The 18,349-nt window shown below is 41.6% G+C and overlaps 1 protein-coding gene across 3 annotated transcripts in view; it reads left to right on the top strand.

Annotated features, from left to right (window-relative positions):
- Positions 1-3,662: 3,662 nt before the first annotated feature.
- Positions 3,663-18,349, top strand: part of LOC149454046 (scaffold attachment factor B2-like) — an 85,909-nt gene continuing 71,222 nt past the window's right edge. For all 3 annotated transcript variants that reach the window (XM_089687896.1, XM_089687894.1, XM_089687895.1), the window contains exon 1: positions 3,663-3,918. In XM_089687896.1, the coding sequence (XP_089544022.1) occupies positions 3,766-3,918 (153 nt within the window). In that variant the 5' untranslated portion in view covers positions 3,663-3,765. The remainder of the gene's footprint in view (positions 3,919-18,349) is intronic.

The raw sequence follows: 18,349 nt of genomic DNA, 5'->3' as shown, positions 1-18,349 counted from the left end.
GGTACAGCACGGCACAGATCAGGGCACATTTACACAGGGTCTCGAAAGATGTTAGGTAGTCAGGAAACTGGCTATCGCATTTGGAAAGACCCTACCAGCTGTTTTAAAAATGTTTAAAGTTTGAAAATTTTTTTAAAAAAAATAAAAAAAATAAAAATACAAATCCCCCCCCAAAAAAATAAAAAATGTAAAAACCAAAAATAGTTATAGTTTTTTTTGTTGTCATTTTTGTGATTGTTCTACTTTTACTGTTGTACTGTTGTACTGCCGGCAATGGGCTTTCATGTAAAAGCATTCCTAGTGGCTAATTAGCTGCAGGATTGCCTTTACAAGCAGCGGGAGAAAATGCCCCCCCCCTCCCTGAGACAGCATTAAAAGTGATTAAAAAATAAATAAATTAAAGGGACACTGTAAAAATAATTAAATAAATCAGAAAAAAAGAAAAAAGAAAAACAAAAAAAAAAGGACCCTCGCCCATCCGCGCACACCTGCGGTCGTGAGCGTTGACCCTGTGCCAGTATGGAAACAGCGATTGCACCATGCATGTGAGGTATCGCCATGAACGTCAGATCAAGGGCAGTAATTATAGCTCTAGACCTCCTCTGTAAATCTAAAATGGTAGCTTGTAAAGGCTTTTAAAGCGTTGCCTATAGATATTAAAAATGTATGCAGTTTGTCGCCATTGCACTGGGCATGCGTAATTTTAAAGCATGTCATGTTTGGTATCTATTTACTCAGCATAGCATCATCTTTTATATCATACCAATAATTGGCCAATATATTGTTTTTGTGCATTAAAATTAAAAAAAGTGTATATTTTTCAAACAAAATTGCGTTTGAAAAATCGCTGTATAAGTAATATGTGAGATAAAAAATTGCACCACCCACCATTTTATTTACTAGGGTGTCTGCTCTAAAAAAATATATAATGTTTGGGGGTTCACTTTAATTTCCTAGCAAAAATACTGATTTTTTTAATGTGAACAAAAAGTGTCAGAAAAGGCTTGGTCTTCAGGTGGTTAGAAGAGTGAGTGATGTGTGGCATAAACTTCTAATGCTGGGCATAAAATGCCCCCACCCCTCAAAATGACCCCTTTTTGGAAAGTAGACACCCCAAACTATTTGCTGAGAGGCATGTTGAATCAAAAGAATAATTTATTTTTTTACCACGTTTTTGGAAAATGACAAAAAAAAAAAAAATTACACAAAATTGTCATTGAAATAATTTATTGCTCACACAAGCCATATGTATATGTGGAATTACTCCCCAAAATACATTCTGCTACTTCTCCCAAGTATGGGGGTACACATATGAGAGACTTTTTGGCAGTCTAGCCAAGTACAGGACCCCAAAATCCAGTAAGCACCTTCAGGCTTTTAAAGGGCTTTATTTCCTCATTACACTTCCTGACTACCTATCACAGTTTCGGAGGCCCTAGAATGCCAGAATAGCACTACTTTCTACTTTCCAAAAAGGGGTCATTTGGGGGGGTTTGGTGCTATCCTGGCATTTCAGGGCCTCCGAAACTGTGATAGGTAGTGGGGAAGTGAATTGAAGAAGTTACGCACCTTCAGGCTTTCAAAGTGGTCATTGGATTTCAGGCTCCTGTATGTGGCTAGGCTCCCAAAAAGTGTCACACATGTGGTATCCTCATACTAGGTAGAAGTAGCAGAATGTATTTTGGGGTGTAATTCCACATATACCCATGGCTTGTGCAAGAAATAAATCATTTAAATGACAATTTTGTGTAAAAAAAAAAACAAAAAAAAACATTTTTGTCATTTTCCAGAAACTTGTGAAAAAAAAAATAAATCTTCCATGGACACAATGGGGTTTATTTACTAAAGCTGGAGAGTCCAAAATCAGACTCCCTTCTGCATAGAAACCAATCAGCTTCCAGGTTTCATTGAACAAGCTGAGGTTAGAAGCTGATTGGTTTCTATGCAGAAGGGAGTCTGATTTTGGACTCTCCAGCTTTAGTAAATAAACCCCAATATGTCTCTCAGCAGATAGCTTAGGGTGTCTGCTTTCCGAAAAGGGGTCATTTGGGGGTGTTTGTTCTATCCTGGTATTTTAGCACCTCAAGAGATGTGATGGGCGGTCAGAAAGTAAAAGCTGTGTAAATTTCAAATTATCTATACCATAGTTTGTAGACGCTATAACTTTCACACAAAGCAATCAATATACACTTATTGGGATTTTTTTTACCAAAAACATGTATCAGAATACATTTTGGCTTAAATTTATGACTAACTTTCAGTTTACGATATATTTTTTATAGCTGAAAGTAGAAAATATTGTTTTTTTCAAAATTTTCATTTTTTTTTGTTTATAGCGCCAAAAATAAAAAGCGCACAGGTGATAAAATACCACCAAAAGAAAGCTCTATTTGTGTGAAAAAAAGGACGTAAATTTCATTTGGGTACAGCATTGCATGACCGCGCAATTATCATTTGAATTAGTGCAGCGCTGTATAGCAAAAAAAAGGCATAAATTACAGTATCTATACCATAGTTTGTAGACGCTATAACGTTCACACAAAGCAATCAATATACACTTATTGGGATTTTTTTTACCAAAACCATGTAGCAGAATACATTTTGGCTTAAATTTATTACTAACTTTGAGTTTACGATATATTTTTTATAGCTGAAAGTAGAAAATATTGTTTTTTTTCAAAATTTTCGTGATTTTTTTGTTTATAGCGCAAAAAATAAAAAGCGCACAGGTGATCAAATACCACCAAAAGAAAGCTCTATTTGTGTGAAAAAAAGGACGTAAATTTCGTTTGGGTACAGCATTGCATGACCGTGCAATTATCATTTGAATTAGTGCAGCGCCAAACAGCAAAAAAAGGCCTGGTCATTAAGGGGGGTAAATCCTCAGGAGCTCAAGTGGTTAAACTAGTGCAGCGCTGTATAGCAAAAAATGTCGTAAATTGCAGTATCTATACCATAGTTTGTAGATGCTATAACTTTCACACAAAGCAATCAATATACACTTATTGGGATTTTTTTTACCAAAAACATGTAGTAGAATACATTTTGGCCTAAATTTATAACTAACTTTGAGTTTACTATATATTTTTTATAGCTGAAAGTAAAAAATATTGTTTTTCTTCAAAATATTTGGTCTTTTTTTGTTTATAGCGTGAAAAATAAAAAGCGCACAGGTGATCAAATACCACCGAAAGAAAGCTCTATTTGTGTGAAAAAAAGGATGTAAATTTCGTTTAGGTGCAGCATTGCATGACCACACAATTATCAGTTGAATTAGTGCAGCGCCAAGTAGCAAAAAGAGGCCTGGACATTAAGGGGGGTAAATCCTCAGGAGTTCAAGTGGTTAATGAACTATCAATGAAAACAGTACTGAATCGGCAACAGCTGTATACAGCCACATTTACTCTGCGAACAGCGCATGGAAACTGGGCGTTACTTTCGTCACACTTTTGAAAACGTATGTTTACTACGGACATTTACCAAACAACCCTCCTTTACAAAAACCCCAACATTTCATGGCGCAGTATAACTAGTAATACAAAGCTGAAAACCACTATGTCAAGACACCGGAACAGGGGAGCCGCGACACACAATGTCCACTAATCACTTCCGGCGAGCCATGCGGGTTAAAGCACTTCCGGTGCAGTTAACTGCGCAGGCGTGGCATGCGCATTGTCTTCGTTGGGTTCCCTCTTAGCGGGTGCTTGTCAGGCGCTGCCATAAGACGTTGTTGTTAAGGAAGCGTCTATCGTTTCTTCGTGCATCATGGCAGAGCTCATCGCGGACTCGGGCGTTCTTCCCGACGTTGAAACCAAGAAGCTGAGTGAGCTGCGAGTTATAGATTTGAAGGCCGAGCTGAAGAAGCGGAATTTGGATATCGGCGGGAACAAGAGTGCTCTCATGGAGCGGCTTAGGAAGGTGAGGGAGTGGATGGAGGAAGGTGTGCCTGCATTGGTGGCCGCGTGGTGTGCTGGGACGAGGGCAAGGAGAGGGACCATGATAGCTGCGTGTTCCTCTTTAGAATACCGTGCTGCTTTTTCAGCCATGTTCTAAAGACGTGCTGTGCTCGTTACGTGTTATTTGAGGAGAACCTATGAAGACTGGAGCAGCTGTACACAGCATCCAATTAGCTTCTTTCATTTTGCAGAACAGTAGTTCCTCCTTTCCTGCCTAGGCAATAATGACGTTGCGTCACTGGTGCTCAGTGGGTTCCGCACACGTGCTGCAGGGCATCAGGCTTTCAGGCATGCAGCACATCTACACAGGTATGACTTTGGATCTCGGGGTTCAGTCTTATTTTTATTGCATAAATGGAGGTTACCTATTAACAATAGTACACAGAAAAGTTTCCAATCTGTACATTTGCCCTACAACAGCAATGGGTCTGTGTGTACAGTTTAAAGCTGAACTAAATTTCTGCTTCTGTTCACTGTGAGCAGGCAGGATTTTTATTGCAGAAGACACATGCAGACCTGGTTCACACTTGTGCATTTTGCAGACACCCATTACAGTCTATTTAACGTGATTTCCTATGGGACACGTTCTATGTGTTTTCAGCTATTGTGTTTTTGGAAAGGGTCAGGGACTCTTTTTTTTTTAACTCCACACAGTGCATTTTTGGGGCTTCAATGGACACTTGACAGAAACGCACGTAGTTTGTTTTTGTGTGTATTTTTTTCCAATCTCAAAGTTTTGACTTTGGATGGGTGCGATTTCGTGGCGACTTTTTTTTTTTTTTTTTAATCGGAAAGTATGACAGTTCTGTTCATGTGATGCAACTTGATGCTCTGACACTTAAGTAGCATCAAAGTCATAACCAAGGCTCACCTGTCCAAAGTGGCAGCAAAGTCAATACGTTCCTATTGGCAGGGAAAAAAATGCTCTGGAAAAACGTATCAATCACAACACACAGAGGTGAGAACCTAGCTGCAGTGTCCATTATTCTGGCTTCATCCTGCAACAGCCAATAAAGATGGCTGAAAAGCAGCACCCAGAAGATGAGGTTGGTGAGACTGTTGCAGGAAAGGGGAGTGTTGTTCCCTTTAGGGCCAGTTCGCACTACGTAAATACTCTCTGGATGCATTTTTGTTCACAACACATGCAGTTCTGGTGCAGTTTTCTACGTTCCAGTATGGTTCTGTGCAGAAAAAATGCAGCGTGTTCTTCTTTTTTTTTTTTTTTTTTTTCTTCTTCTGAAACTGGAACGCACTGGAACTGCGAGCACTGCTAACTATGACATTGGCAACCATATGTACTTTCTGTGTGTTTTGAATGCAGAAAAAAAGCAACTGAAACACATGTAGTGTGAACTGGTCACATCAAAGCCGATTTTGAAATTGTGCGACTTATAGTGAAGTTGCACGATTTCAAAATCAAGTGACTTGACGATTTGAGGTGCGATTTGCAAGATATCATATCTATGCAAATCGAACCAAGAGTAGTGCAGGCACTACTTAAAAAATCAGTTCGGCTCTGACTAAGTCTGGAACTGCACCGATATGACTGCTGTAATAGCAGACAGTAGGGTGCGACTTGGCATACGATTTGCGAATCGCATGCCAAGTTGCACCCGATGTGACCGGGGGCTAAGAGTTCATAGACAAAGGAAAAAAGTTGTATGTGTGGGTATCAGAAATTACAAGAGAAAAACATGACTAAAAGAGCAGTGAAGATCTTTATGCAGGGGTCTGACTAGTAAATGATCAATTCACCAAAAGGATAAGTGACCCTGAGTATCTCCATAGTAGCAATTCAAAGATTATTTTAAATTTCGATGTTAAATGGAGGGTAGGACGAGTAATAGGATTTAACAGAAATAATATAGTATGGAAAAAAATGTAACGTACAGCAACAAACAAGGGGAGGGGTAGGTAGAGGGTGGCGGGGCACTCATCTCCATCATGGCCCCACTGTGAACATCCGCCTAAGTGCAAGTCATGTCCCAAAACTCATGAGTGATGAAAAACACTCCACGTATGCCAGGTTTTTAACCACTAGCCTACAGGGCACTTATACCCCCTTCCTGCCCAGGCCAATTTCCAGCTTTCAGCACTGTCACACTTTGAATGAAAATTGCGTGGTCATGCAACATTGTACCCATATGAAATTTTTATCATTTTTTTGTGACCGAGCTTTCTTTTGGTGGTATTTAATCACCTCTGTGTTTTTTATTTTTTCTTAAACCAAAAACCACTGAAAATTTTGAAAATGTTTTTTCTTAGTTTTTGTTATAAATTTTTGTAAATAAGTGATTTTTCTCCTTCACTGATGGGCACTGATAGGCGGCAGTGATGGGCACTGACTGGTGGCGGCACTGACTGGTGGCGGCACTGATGGGTGACACTGAAAGGCAGCTCAGATGGGCACTGATATATAGCATTGATGTGCACTGGTAGGCACTGATATGTGGCACTGATGGGCACTGGCACGAGGCACAGATGAGCACTGACACGAGGCACTGACAGGTGGCACTGCTGGGGCTACACTGATCATCAGGGCACATGTCCCCTCAGTGGAAAGCCAATTACCAGCGCTCCTCTCGAACTGTCAGCGTGACAGCTCGAGAGGAGAGAAATGCCGATAACCGGCATTTCCCTGTTTACATGTGATCAGCTGTGATTGGACACAGCTGATCACATGACCAAGCCGACATTTTCGGCTCTTTCTGTGATCGGTGATCTGCTGTGTCCGAGGGACGCGCTCCCTGAGCATGCACAGTGAGAATAGGAGGGCGTCATATGACGTCCTCCCAGAACGAGAGAACCACCTTGCTCCCTTCATATTACTATATGGCGGGAGGTGGTTAAAGATAATGGTGCCAAAAGGGGGAAAAATTAGGTGACTGAAGTTCCTCTTTAACTGAACAAGCTGGCTGGTTACCATGCTCGGCTCTCCATATTTTGACTGCTCAAGTCTTACTAACTTCCCCTCAGAGAAGGAAATGTTCGGTGATGACTGTAGTCTTTATAACATGGCAGAATAAGTAGCACACTTACTCCATTATACATCTCTTGTGACCTAGTAGTCCTACTGTAAAAACAATATGTTTCCTGCGAACCAAGGGAGTCACCCTCTTTTTAGCTGTGGTGCATGTTTGTCTTCATGCTTCAGCACTAGCAAAGATTTTTCTGTAGCCCAAATAATATGTGCAGTTTCCCAAGCTGTGTTAAGTACACTCAGAAATAAATGCATCACCATTTCCTTGCTGTTGAGTGCTTTTCATTGTGTACACATGGTGACTGTGATCTGGAAGATTCCCCCCCCCCCCCTTCATGGCCAAGCCATTTTTGCTATTCGGCTCTGCGCTAGTTTAACTGACAAATGTGCGGTCATGCAACACTGTATACAAATGAAATTTTATTTTTTTTTTCACACAAATGGAACCTTCTTTTGGTAGTATTTGATCATCACTTGGGTTTTTTTGTCGCTGTGAATGAAAAGCTGAAAATTTAGAAAATTTTTTTTTTTTTTTCTGTTTATAAAATGTTGCAAATCTTTCTACACAAATTTAGGCCAAAATGTATCCTGCTACATTTCTTTGGTGATAATTACCAAAATAGGTGTTTATTTAGTTGGTCAGAAAGTTATAAAGTTAACAAACTATGGTATTTATCTAAAAATCTATATATCTTGATATACTGACGGCCTATCTCATTCCTTGAGGCCCAAAAATGCCAGGGCAGTACAAATGCCCCCCCCATATGACCGCTTTTCGGAAAGTAGAGAGTCTCAGGTATTTAGTTTTTTTTTTGTTTTATGAAGTGTGTGTGTGTGTGTGTGTGTGTTTATTTTTGTGTGCAGTGCAGCTTCATCCTATAAGGCTACGTTCACACTAGCGTTGTGTGCAGGCGGCAGAAAGGCGTTTGGGAAGCGTTTTTACCGCTTTCCAAGCACCTCGGACAATTCTGCACATTGCAGCGCATAGTGCTGTTCTAACGGGAGCGTTAGCGGCGCGGCAAAACGGACACCTCTGGTCGAGTCAGGAAGCGTTGAAGCCTCCTATTCTAGTCTATGGTGCCGCTCCACAAATGCCCGGCCGGCATGTGCGGTTGCGGGGTGTTTGCGGAGCAGTAACACCATTCAAACTTCATTATAGGAGTTTGTGGGGCGTTTTTAACTCTCGGCAAACGCCTAGCAACTGCCGCTGAACCGTGCATGCAGCGTTTGCCGAGCGTTAAACGCTCCGCAAACGCCAGACCAACGCTTGCCAAGTGCTATGGGGCATTTGGCAAGAGTTGGTAAAACCGTTAAGTGTGAACGAGCCCTAACTGGTGCGGCATTGATCAGGGACACTTGAGGAACTGCAAGTTCCATGAGGCCTTGCAAGACTGACAGCCACAAGCAAGACTCGCAGAGGCATGATGGGACTTGTAGTACTTCAACAGCTAGAGGGCCATAGTTTGGAGACCCTTGGCTTATACCAATGAATTTAATTGGTATAGGCAAGCATTTTTACTGAATGAAACACATTAATTCAGTTTGATTTTTCACGGCTGATCACATGCTACAGATGGGCTGTTTGGCCAAGTCTATACATGTGACCACTATCAGCACAGTTGTAAGTAATGAATGGCATTAAAGGAAGCCATTCATTGTTTACAACTGTCATGTGATCTGCTGTGATTGGTCACAGTGATCACATGACATGGGCAGCGGACAGGTGTAGTGATCTGCTATCGGTTATGTCCAGTGGACATAGCCAGTGCAAGGTCGCGCTGGAGCGTGGCCCGTGGGGCTATCCTGGGAGGACGTCATATAACGTCCTCCCTGGATAATAGGGATCTTACAATAGGCTGTGTGGGAAGGAGTTAAGGATAGTGTTCATATAAAGTCATATATTTATTTTTTTATTGCATAGTTGTTTGGCTCCCATTTAAATTTTAATAGAAATCACCCAAATGGCCCTAATCAAAAGTTTAAATACCCTGGAATGTTTGGCCTGGAAACAGACACTCAAGATGACACACATGCAGGTTAAAATTGCAATTAAGGTTATTTTCCCATATCTGTGGCTTTTTAAATTGCAATTATTGTCTGTGTACAAATAGTCAATGAGTTTGTCAGCTCTCACGTGTATGTACTGAGCCATGAGGAGCAGTAAAGAACTGTCAAATACCTACAGTCAAGTCCATAAATATTGGGACATCGACACAATTCTAACATTTTTGGCTCTATACACCATCACAATGGATTTGAAATGAAACGAACAAGATGTGCTTTAACTGCAGACTGTCAGCTTTAATTTGAGGGTATTTACATCCAAATCAGGTGAACGGTGTAGGAATTACAACAGTTTGCATATGTGCCTCCCACTTGTTAAGGGACCAAAAGTAATGGGACAGAATAATAATCATAAATCAAACTTTCACTTTTTAATACTTGGTTGCAAATCCTTTGCAGTCAATTACAGCCTGAAGTCTGGAACGCATAGACATCACCAGACGCTGGGTTTCATCCCTGGTGATGCTCTGCCAGGGGTCTACTGCAACTGTCTTCAGTTTCTGCTTGTTCTTGGGGCATTTTCCCTTCAGTTTTGTCTTCACAAGTGAAATGCATGCTCAATCGGATTCAGGTCAGGTGATTGACTTGGCCATTGCATAACATTCCACTTCTTTCCCTTAAACTCTTTGGTTGCTTTTGCAGTATGCTTTGGGTCATTGTCCATCTGCACTGTGAAGCGGCGCCCAATGAGTTCTGAAGCATTTGTCTGAATATGAGCAGATAATATTGCCCGAAACACTTCAGAATTCAACCTGCTTCTTTTGTCAGCAGTCACATCATCAATAAATACAAGAGAACCAGTTCCATTGGCAGCCATACATGGCCACGCCATGACACTACCACCACCATGCTTCACTGATGAGGTGGTATGCTTAGGATCATGAGCAGTTCCTTTCCTTCTCCATACTCTTCTCTTCCCATCACTCTGGTACAAGTTGATCTTGGTCTCATCTGTCCATAGGATGTTGTTCCAGAACTGTGAAGGCTTTTTTAGATGTCGTTTGGCAAACTCTAATCTGGCCTTCCTGTTTTTGAGGCTCACCAATGGTTTACATCTTGTGGTGAACCCTCTGTGTTCACTTTCGTGAAGTCTTCTCTTGATTGTTGACTTTGACACACATACACCTACCTCTTGGAGAGTGTTCTTGATCTGGCCAACTGTTGTGAAGGGTGCTTTCTTCACCAGGGAAAGCATTTTTCGGTCATCCACCACAGTTTGTTTTCCGTGGTCTTCTGGGTCTTTTGGTGTTGCTGAGCTCACTGGTGCGTTCCTTCTTTTTAAGAATGTTCCAAATAGTTGTTTTGGCCACACCTAATGTTTTTGCTATCTCTCTGATGGGTTTGTTTTGTTTTTTCAGCCTAATGATGGCTTGCTTCACTGATAGTGACAGCTCTTTGGATCTCATCTTGAGAGTTGACAGCAACAGATTCCAAATGCAAATAGCACACTTGAAATGAACTCTGGACCTTTTATCTGCTCATTGTAATTGGGATAATGAGGGAATAACACACACCTGGCCATGGAACAGCTGAGAAGCCAATTGTCCCATTACTTTTGGTCCCTTAACAAGTGGGAGGCCCATATGCAAACTGTTGTAATTCCTACACCGTTCACCTGATCTGGATGTAAATACCCTGAAATTAAAGCTGACAGTCTGCAGTTAAAGCACATCTTGTTTGTTTCATTTCAAATCCATTGTGGTGGTGTATAGAGCCAAAAATGTTAGAATTGTGTCGATGTCCCAATATTTATGGACCTGACTGTATATAACAAGGTAATGGAACTTTATAAAGATCTAAAAGGATATAAGAAGGTATCCTAAGCCTTGAATATGCCAGTTAGTACTGTTCCATCACTTGTGCAAAATTTGGGGCTCTTTGATACCAAGCCAATGTTAGGTAAACCAAGAAAGATTGCAGCCACAACTGCCAGAAGAATTGTTCAGGATACAAATAAAAACCCCGGGTAACCTCAGGAGAGATACAGACTGCTCTAGAAAATGATAGTGTGGTTGTTTCAAGGAGCACAATACTATACTTGAGCAAAAATGAGATGCATGGTTGAATTGCCAGAAAGAAGCCTTTACTGAGCCAATTCCACAACAAAGCCCAGTTACAATATCCCTGGCAACACCTTGACATACCTCAGAGCTTCTGGCACACCGTAATCTGGAGTGACGAGACCAAAATAGAGCTTTATGGTCACAACCATAAGCACTGTTTTTGGAGAGGGGTTAACAGCGACACAAGTTACATCCTCACTGTGAAGTATGGTGGTGGCTCATTGATGTTTATGGGGTGTGTGAGCTCTAAAGGCATGGGGAATCTTGTAAAAATTGATGGCAAGATGAATGCACATAATATCAGAAAATACTGGCCAGCAATTTGCATTCTTCTGCACAAAAGCTACTCATGGGATCCTTTTGGACTTTCCAGCATGACAATGACCCTAAGCACAACGCCAGGTTGACCCTCGAGTTGTTACAGCAGAAAAAGTTGTAGCTTCTGGGTTGGCCATCAGTCACCTGACCTTAATATCATTGAGCCACTCTGGGAAGATCTCAAATGTGCTGTTAAGACGACCAAAGACTGAATGACCTGGAGGCATTTTGTCAAGATGAATCAATAGCTATACCACCTGCAAGAATTTGTGTCCTCATGGATAATTATTACAAAGGACTGCATGCTGTCAATGCTAAAAGGGACAATATACAGTATTAAGCACTAAGGGTATGCATACTTTTGAACAGGGGTTATTTAATTTGTTTACTTGTTATCATGTTTTGTTTTATGATTATGCCATTGTGTTATGACCTACAGTTGAATTTGAATCCCATAAGAAAAGGGTTATGCCTGCTCACTCATGGTTTCTTAAAAATGGTACTGTGTATTACCAGTTCTCTATGGGTATGCAAACGTTTGAGCACAGCTGCATGTTTTTTTTTTTTAACCGGTTGCCGACCAGTCACAGTGCATTTACTGCGGCAGGGCGGCACCACTGCGCAAAATCGCGTATGTGTATATACGTGATTCGCGTTGCCGATGTTTTCGCGGGAAGGCCCCCCCCAGTTAACCACTTCACTGCCCTGTCACCAGTGTCATTATTTACAGTGTACAGATTTTTTGCTGATCACTGTCTTAGTGTCACTGGCAACTTCCGATACCATTAGCGCCCCTCCCAGATAGCGTCAGATTGCCCGCTAGTACACCAGTAATCACATGTAAACCCTTGATTGCCAAGAACACGCTCACTTGCACACTAAACCTCCATTGCTAGTATAGTGTCCGAACGGATCAATATCTTTGATCAGATCAGCGCTATACCAGCGTTCACATTAGTATAGCATCCCCAAAAATGTAGAATTAGTAGGTTTAGTCCCTACGCTTCCCCCTTCTCCCCCAGCAAGTGCAGTGTCCGATAACTGTCACTTGATACATTACACACAACCGCAGTGTTCACAGAATCAGGCCTGACTCTGTTAGCAGTTGTTGGTAATTGTGTGTTTTTTTTTTTTTTTTTTTTAATAGCGGTTTAAGTAGTCCCTGACAGCCAGGTGCTTTTTTTTTTTTTTTTTTTTTTTTTTTTTTTTTTTTTTCCCCCGTGAGTCTCACTAGGTACCTATAAATTTAGTGGCCAAAATGTCCAACCAAAGGTAAACTAGTGATGAGGCCTACAGGATTCTGAGCATGTCAGGTGAGAGCGAAGGGGAAGACTCACTGACAGAATCCACCTCAAAATACGAACCTGTAGACAGCAGCGGCACCCTGACAGCTCAGACAATGAAGAGGTCCCTGCTAAGATCAGGCGTACCCGTCCCCATTTCCAGGTTGCTGAGGTGGTACAAACGCATGGTGACTCTCATATGCAGCAGAGTGCCAGTACTAGTGCCGCGCTACCTTTTGGTGAACTGGCAAGCACGAATGGCCTAGTATGTCCTGGTCTTGCACATACCAGCACTGCAGTATCACTTGGTGACGTGGTGAGTCCCATAAGTGCAGTACAAACTGGTGCAGCCACCAACAATTTGCGCACAGGCCCGTAGAGCTCCTAGTATCCTTCCGGATGTGCTTGCAAATCCCGATTGGCAGCCCACAAATTCTGCAGCTCCTGTACTTCCCCCATGCACTGCACAACCTGGAATTCAGGTGGAAACAGCAAATTGAAATGCTCCCCTTGATTTATTTGGAGCTGTTTTTCACAATGATCTTTATGCATTGATTGTGGATCAAAGCAATTTATATGCACGGCAATTTATCGCCGCCAGCCCAAATTCAAACCTTTCCAGACCATCCATATGGAAACCCATTACGGTTTCTGAATTTAAAGTTGTGTTTTTTTTTTTTTGTTTTTTTGGGCCTCACCCTCAACATGGGCATTACTAAAAATAATCAACTGCGGTTGTATTGGTCCACAGACTCGATTCATCATATGTCCGTGTTCTCTGCTGCCATGGCCAGGCATAGATATGAGACAATATTGTGTTTTTATGCACTTCAACTACAATACACTCATCCTTGGGGTGACCCTGAATTTGACCGACTCCACAAAATTCAGCCCCTCGTAAATCACTTTAACCAACAATTTGCAGATGTGTATATGCCCCAGCAAAACATCTGCGTTGATGAGTCCCTCATTAATTTTTCTGGCTGCCTTGCATTCAAACAATTTATTCTCAGCAAGCAATGCCAGGTATGGGGTCAACATGTATAAGATCTGTTAGAGGGCAACATATGTTTCGGATTTACGAGGGAAAAGATAGTCACATGAAGCCCCCCGGATGCCCAGACTACATGGGGAGCAGTGGCAAGATAGTTTGGGACTTGGCGTCATCCTTTTTCCATATGGGGTACCACTTATACATGGACAGTTTTATTCAAGACATTTTGTACAATTTTGGAATTGGCGCATGTGGCACTGTGCGACCTAATCGCCGGGGCTTCCCCCAACGGCTTGTAAATACCCGTCTTAGGGGAAAAAGCCTGCTTGAGAAAAGAATTGCTCGCAGTGAAGTAGGACAAACGGGATGTTGTCTTCCATTCAGGTAAATACGACCACCCAAATTACCATGGCAGCTAGTGTTGTTGAGAAGCCCCTCTGTGTCCACAATTATAACCTTAACATAGGAGGGGTGGACTACAACCACCAGATGATGAAGACGTACTTGGTTTCCCAAAAATCCAGGCGCTGGTACAAAAAAAGTGCCTATTTATTTCAATTGGATTTATATAATGCTTTTGTTCTTTACAAAGCAACTGGACATAGTGGATCCTTCCTAAAATTCCAGGAAGAGATCATCACGGCCCTTTTGTATCCAGAAGGTGCTGTGGCCCCAACCCAGTTGCAGTTAGCCGGCTGCATGAGAGGCATTTTCCTGGTACCCCAACCTATAGGAACCCCCAGAAAAGATATCATGTCTGTAGCAGACATGGAATTAGGCGTGACATCCGTTTTTTTTTTTTTTTTTTTTTTTTTTTTTTTTGTCCCTCCTGTTCTGACCAAGCTGGCCCCTGCATCAAGGACTGCTTCAATCGCTAACATACACTAGTGGAGTATTAGTATGGGGTACAGCACGGCACAGTTCAGGGCACATTTACACAGGGTCTTGAAAGATGTTAGGTAGTCAGGAAACTCACTATCGCATTTGGAGAGACCCTAACATCTGTTTTTAAAACTTTAAAGTTTGAAAAAAAGTACAAATCCAAAAAATAATTAAAAAATTTTAAAAACAAAATTTTTTTTTTTTGTTGTTACTGTTTTATTGTTAACCATTGCTCTTTTCTTTGCAGGAAAGCTTTCAGCTGCAGCACCGACTTTTGTATATTCTGAGAGCAAGTTCCCGTTGCTGTCAGAATAAACAAGTAGGTGTATGCAGTGCTGTTGGATGAGAATTTTCATCCGTAGTTAAAAAAAAAAAAAAACAAACTAAAAAAAAAAATATATGCCGAAGCATGGGGGCCTGGGGTGGCCAGTGGGTGGATGGCCCCTATGCTTCGGCATATATATTTTATAATATTTGTTGGCACATTTCATGTGCCAACTCCACTTCCGCAACATCTCCAAAATACGCACGTTCCTAACTCCAGAAACTACAAAGCAACTCTTTCACTCATCATATCACGACTCGACTACTGTAACTCCCTCCTCGCCGGCCTACCCCAACACAGTCTATCCCCGCTTCAGTCTATCCTGAATTCTGCCGCCAGACGCATCCACCTTACCGACCGCGCTGTATCCGCCACCCCCCCCCCCCGCCAATCCCTCTACTGGCTTCCGATTGCCCAACGCATAAAATTCAAAATATTAACATTGACGTACAAAGCTGTCCATAACACTGCCCCTAACTACATCACCGACCTAATATCCATCTACCACCCAAAACGCACTCTCCGCTCCTCACAAGACCTCCTACTCTCTAGTTCCCTGGTCTCCTCCTCCCATGCCCGTCTCCAGGGCTTCCCCCATCCTCTGGAACTCACTTCCCCAATCCATCAGACTGTCACCTACCCTCCTCACCTTTAGACGCACCCTGAAAACCCATCTCTTCAGAGAAGCTTACCCTGCCCTCACCTAATTATTGATCTCCTCTGCTCTTCCCACCACTCCATCCCCCACAGCTATTTTCTCCTGTACCACTCTACCCTCCCTCCTAGATTGTAAGCTCTAAGGTGCAGGGCCCTCGTGTATGGTATTGTTACTGTGCTGTCTCGTGTATTGTCTCCCATTATAATGTACAGCGCTGAGCAAACTGGCGCTATATAAATACTGTATAATAATGTGTGCCCACCATTAGAAGTGCGTGGATGCAGGGAGGTATTCTAATGATGTGCAAACCACATACTTTTTTTCTGGCAGAGATTTTTCTCTCGCGCTTAAAAAGTTGCCATGAAGCTGCTTTTGATTTTAAAAGCCCCAGACATTCCTAAAAGTACCTCAGATTTAAATATGGTTTTGGTTAAAAAAAAATTCTTTATCTGGACAAGTAGATTGGGATCACAGTTTAGTCCCTGGACAAGTAGTTTTTAAAAAAAATTTACACACCCCTGTGGTATCACATAAATAGAGAAGCAAGAAGGTGTCCTTCCACTCAAAACCCCAAAAATGGACTGGACTAATGAACTAATTTTTAATATTTGGTAGCACAAAAATAACTGAAATCAGTTGCCTCATGTAACCATCAATAAGTTTCTTATGCTTGTCTAATGGAGTTTTGGAGTTTTCTCCAACTGCTCAGGTCTCTCAGATTGGAAGAGTTCTTTTTCACAACTGCTGTTTTGAGATCTCGCCACAGGTGATCTATGGGATTGTGATTTGGACTCGTTGGCCAGTTCAGTACTCTCTGGCTCTTTTTCTGGGTGCTTTTTGACGTGTGCTTTGGGTCATTGGCCTTCTGTAAGACACGTGACCTCTGGCAGAGACCCAACTTTCTGACACTGGGCCCAACATTGCACCCCAAAATTCTTTGGTAGCCTTCAGATTTCATGCCATGCGCACGGTCTAGACCTCCAGTGCCTGAAGCAGCAAAGCAACCCCAAAACATCAGTGAACCTCCATGTTTGACTGTAGGGACTGTATTCTTTTCTCTTAAAGGGCTAATTTTTCTGAAAACAATAGAATAATGGGCTTTACCAAAAAGCTGTAATTTTGTTTAATCTATCCACAGCACATTCTCCCAAAAGGATTTTGGCTTCCTCAGATAACACTGTTCAACAGGTAAAAAGTTTTGGGCATAAAATTAGCTAATCTTACATAATTTTGGGGTGCTGAAAACGAAAATGACCCTAAAAAATGTTGATTGGCTCTAGTTTCCATGATATATTCACCCATCTAATGACGTAAGCCATTCAAAATTATGATGTAACTTCAGCTGCATATTGCGCAATTGATACTGGTGACCAATAGAAAATTGCATGTATACTGAGATGATGCAATATTAGCCTTTAATTGCATCACTTCACTGCATAAAAGCTGCAGTAGCTGTATCTGATTGTAGTTCGACAGCGTCTTTACATTTCGTTTTATGCTTATATAGGCTACTCAGTAATGCCACGAACTTGTGTGAATAAAGCAGATAATTTCTGCTATATCTGCGGTGAAATAACTTTTATCTCACAAAAAAGGAGGATAACAGGAATGATTAAGAAAGCCTACAACTTGTATTTTGGCTGCAAGATAGGAGACCAGGACAAGAGCTGGGCACCACATATATGCTGCAATTCTTGTGGGACAGCACTGGAGCAATGGTTGAATGGAAAAAAGGCATCTATGGCTTTCGCTGTGCCAATGATTTGGAGAGAGCCAACAGATCATGTAATTGTTACTTTTGTATGGTGCCTCCAATTGTAAAAGGGCTAAATAAGAAGAAAAAGTTATCTGTGCACTATCCAAATATTCCATCGGCAATACGTCCAGTTCCTCATGGAGAGGGGCTACCAATTCCTAAAGCACCAGAATCCTTCGTGGTTGAGTCAAGTGAGGAAGAACCTGAAGCGTGTAGTCGCGTGCAGTTTTAAGAGCCCTTTCCTCAAATACAAGAGAAAAGCCAAGAGAAGCAAAACCGACACAAACTGAAGACAAAACTAGTGAGAATCCTAAGTATTAAAATGATTCAACTTAGCTTATGGCTATAATTTTTCTTGGTAATTTTATGCAATATATTCTGCCATTTAGGCTTTGTCATGTAGTCAATATCACTTGCTTTATATTTGTGGAAAGACATCTATCTATATAATTATTGTGCATTATGTAGTCATTGCGCCTATAGTAGAAAACTTTCCGTTTACAGAAAAACTAGAGCCAATTGACAAATTTCATTGTTATATTTGAACTCAGAATGTGAAATTCATTAAGAAATGGATCCTTTTGTTTCCAAAACTGGCAAAAAATAAAAATTTTTGAACAGTGTAAGTTTTGGCAAACTCCAGTCTGGCTTTGAGTCAACAGCGGGGTCCTCCTGGATCTCCTACCATTGAGTCCCTTTTCATTCAGATGGCGACCTATAGTGTGACCTGACACAGTTGTACCCTGTGCCTGCAGGTCAGTTTGAATTTGTCTGGAAGTTGATTAAGGTTCTTTCTCCAGCACTCGAACAATCCTTGATCAATTGTTCGTTCACGTCCAGGGAGATTAGCTACAGTGCCATGGACTGTTAACTTCTTGCCAGTGTTGCGCCCAGTGGACACAGGAGCATTAAGATCTCTGGAAATGGCTTGCAACCTTGAGATTGTCCATGCTTTTTCACAATATTTGTTCTCCAATCCTCAGACAATTCTTTGCTGCTCTTTCTCTTCTCCATGTTCCATTTGTCGCTAACAGACACAACAGAAAGGATGAGTACATTTTTCACCATTT

This window comes from Staurois parvus, unplaced genomic scaffold (assembly GCF_062004578.1).
Source record: "Staurois parvus isolate SC_StPar_1 unplaced genomic scaffold, SC_StPar_1.0 ptg000439l, whole genome shotgun sequence".
Classification (NCBI taxonomy): domain Eukaryota; kingdom Metazoa; phylum Chordata; class Amphibia; order Anura; family Ranidae; genus Staurois; species Staurois parvus.
This window is presented reverse-complemented; position numbering and strand designations above follow the sequence as displayed.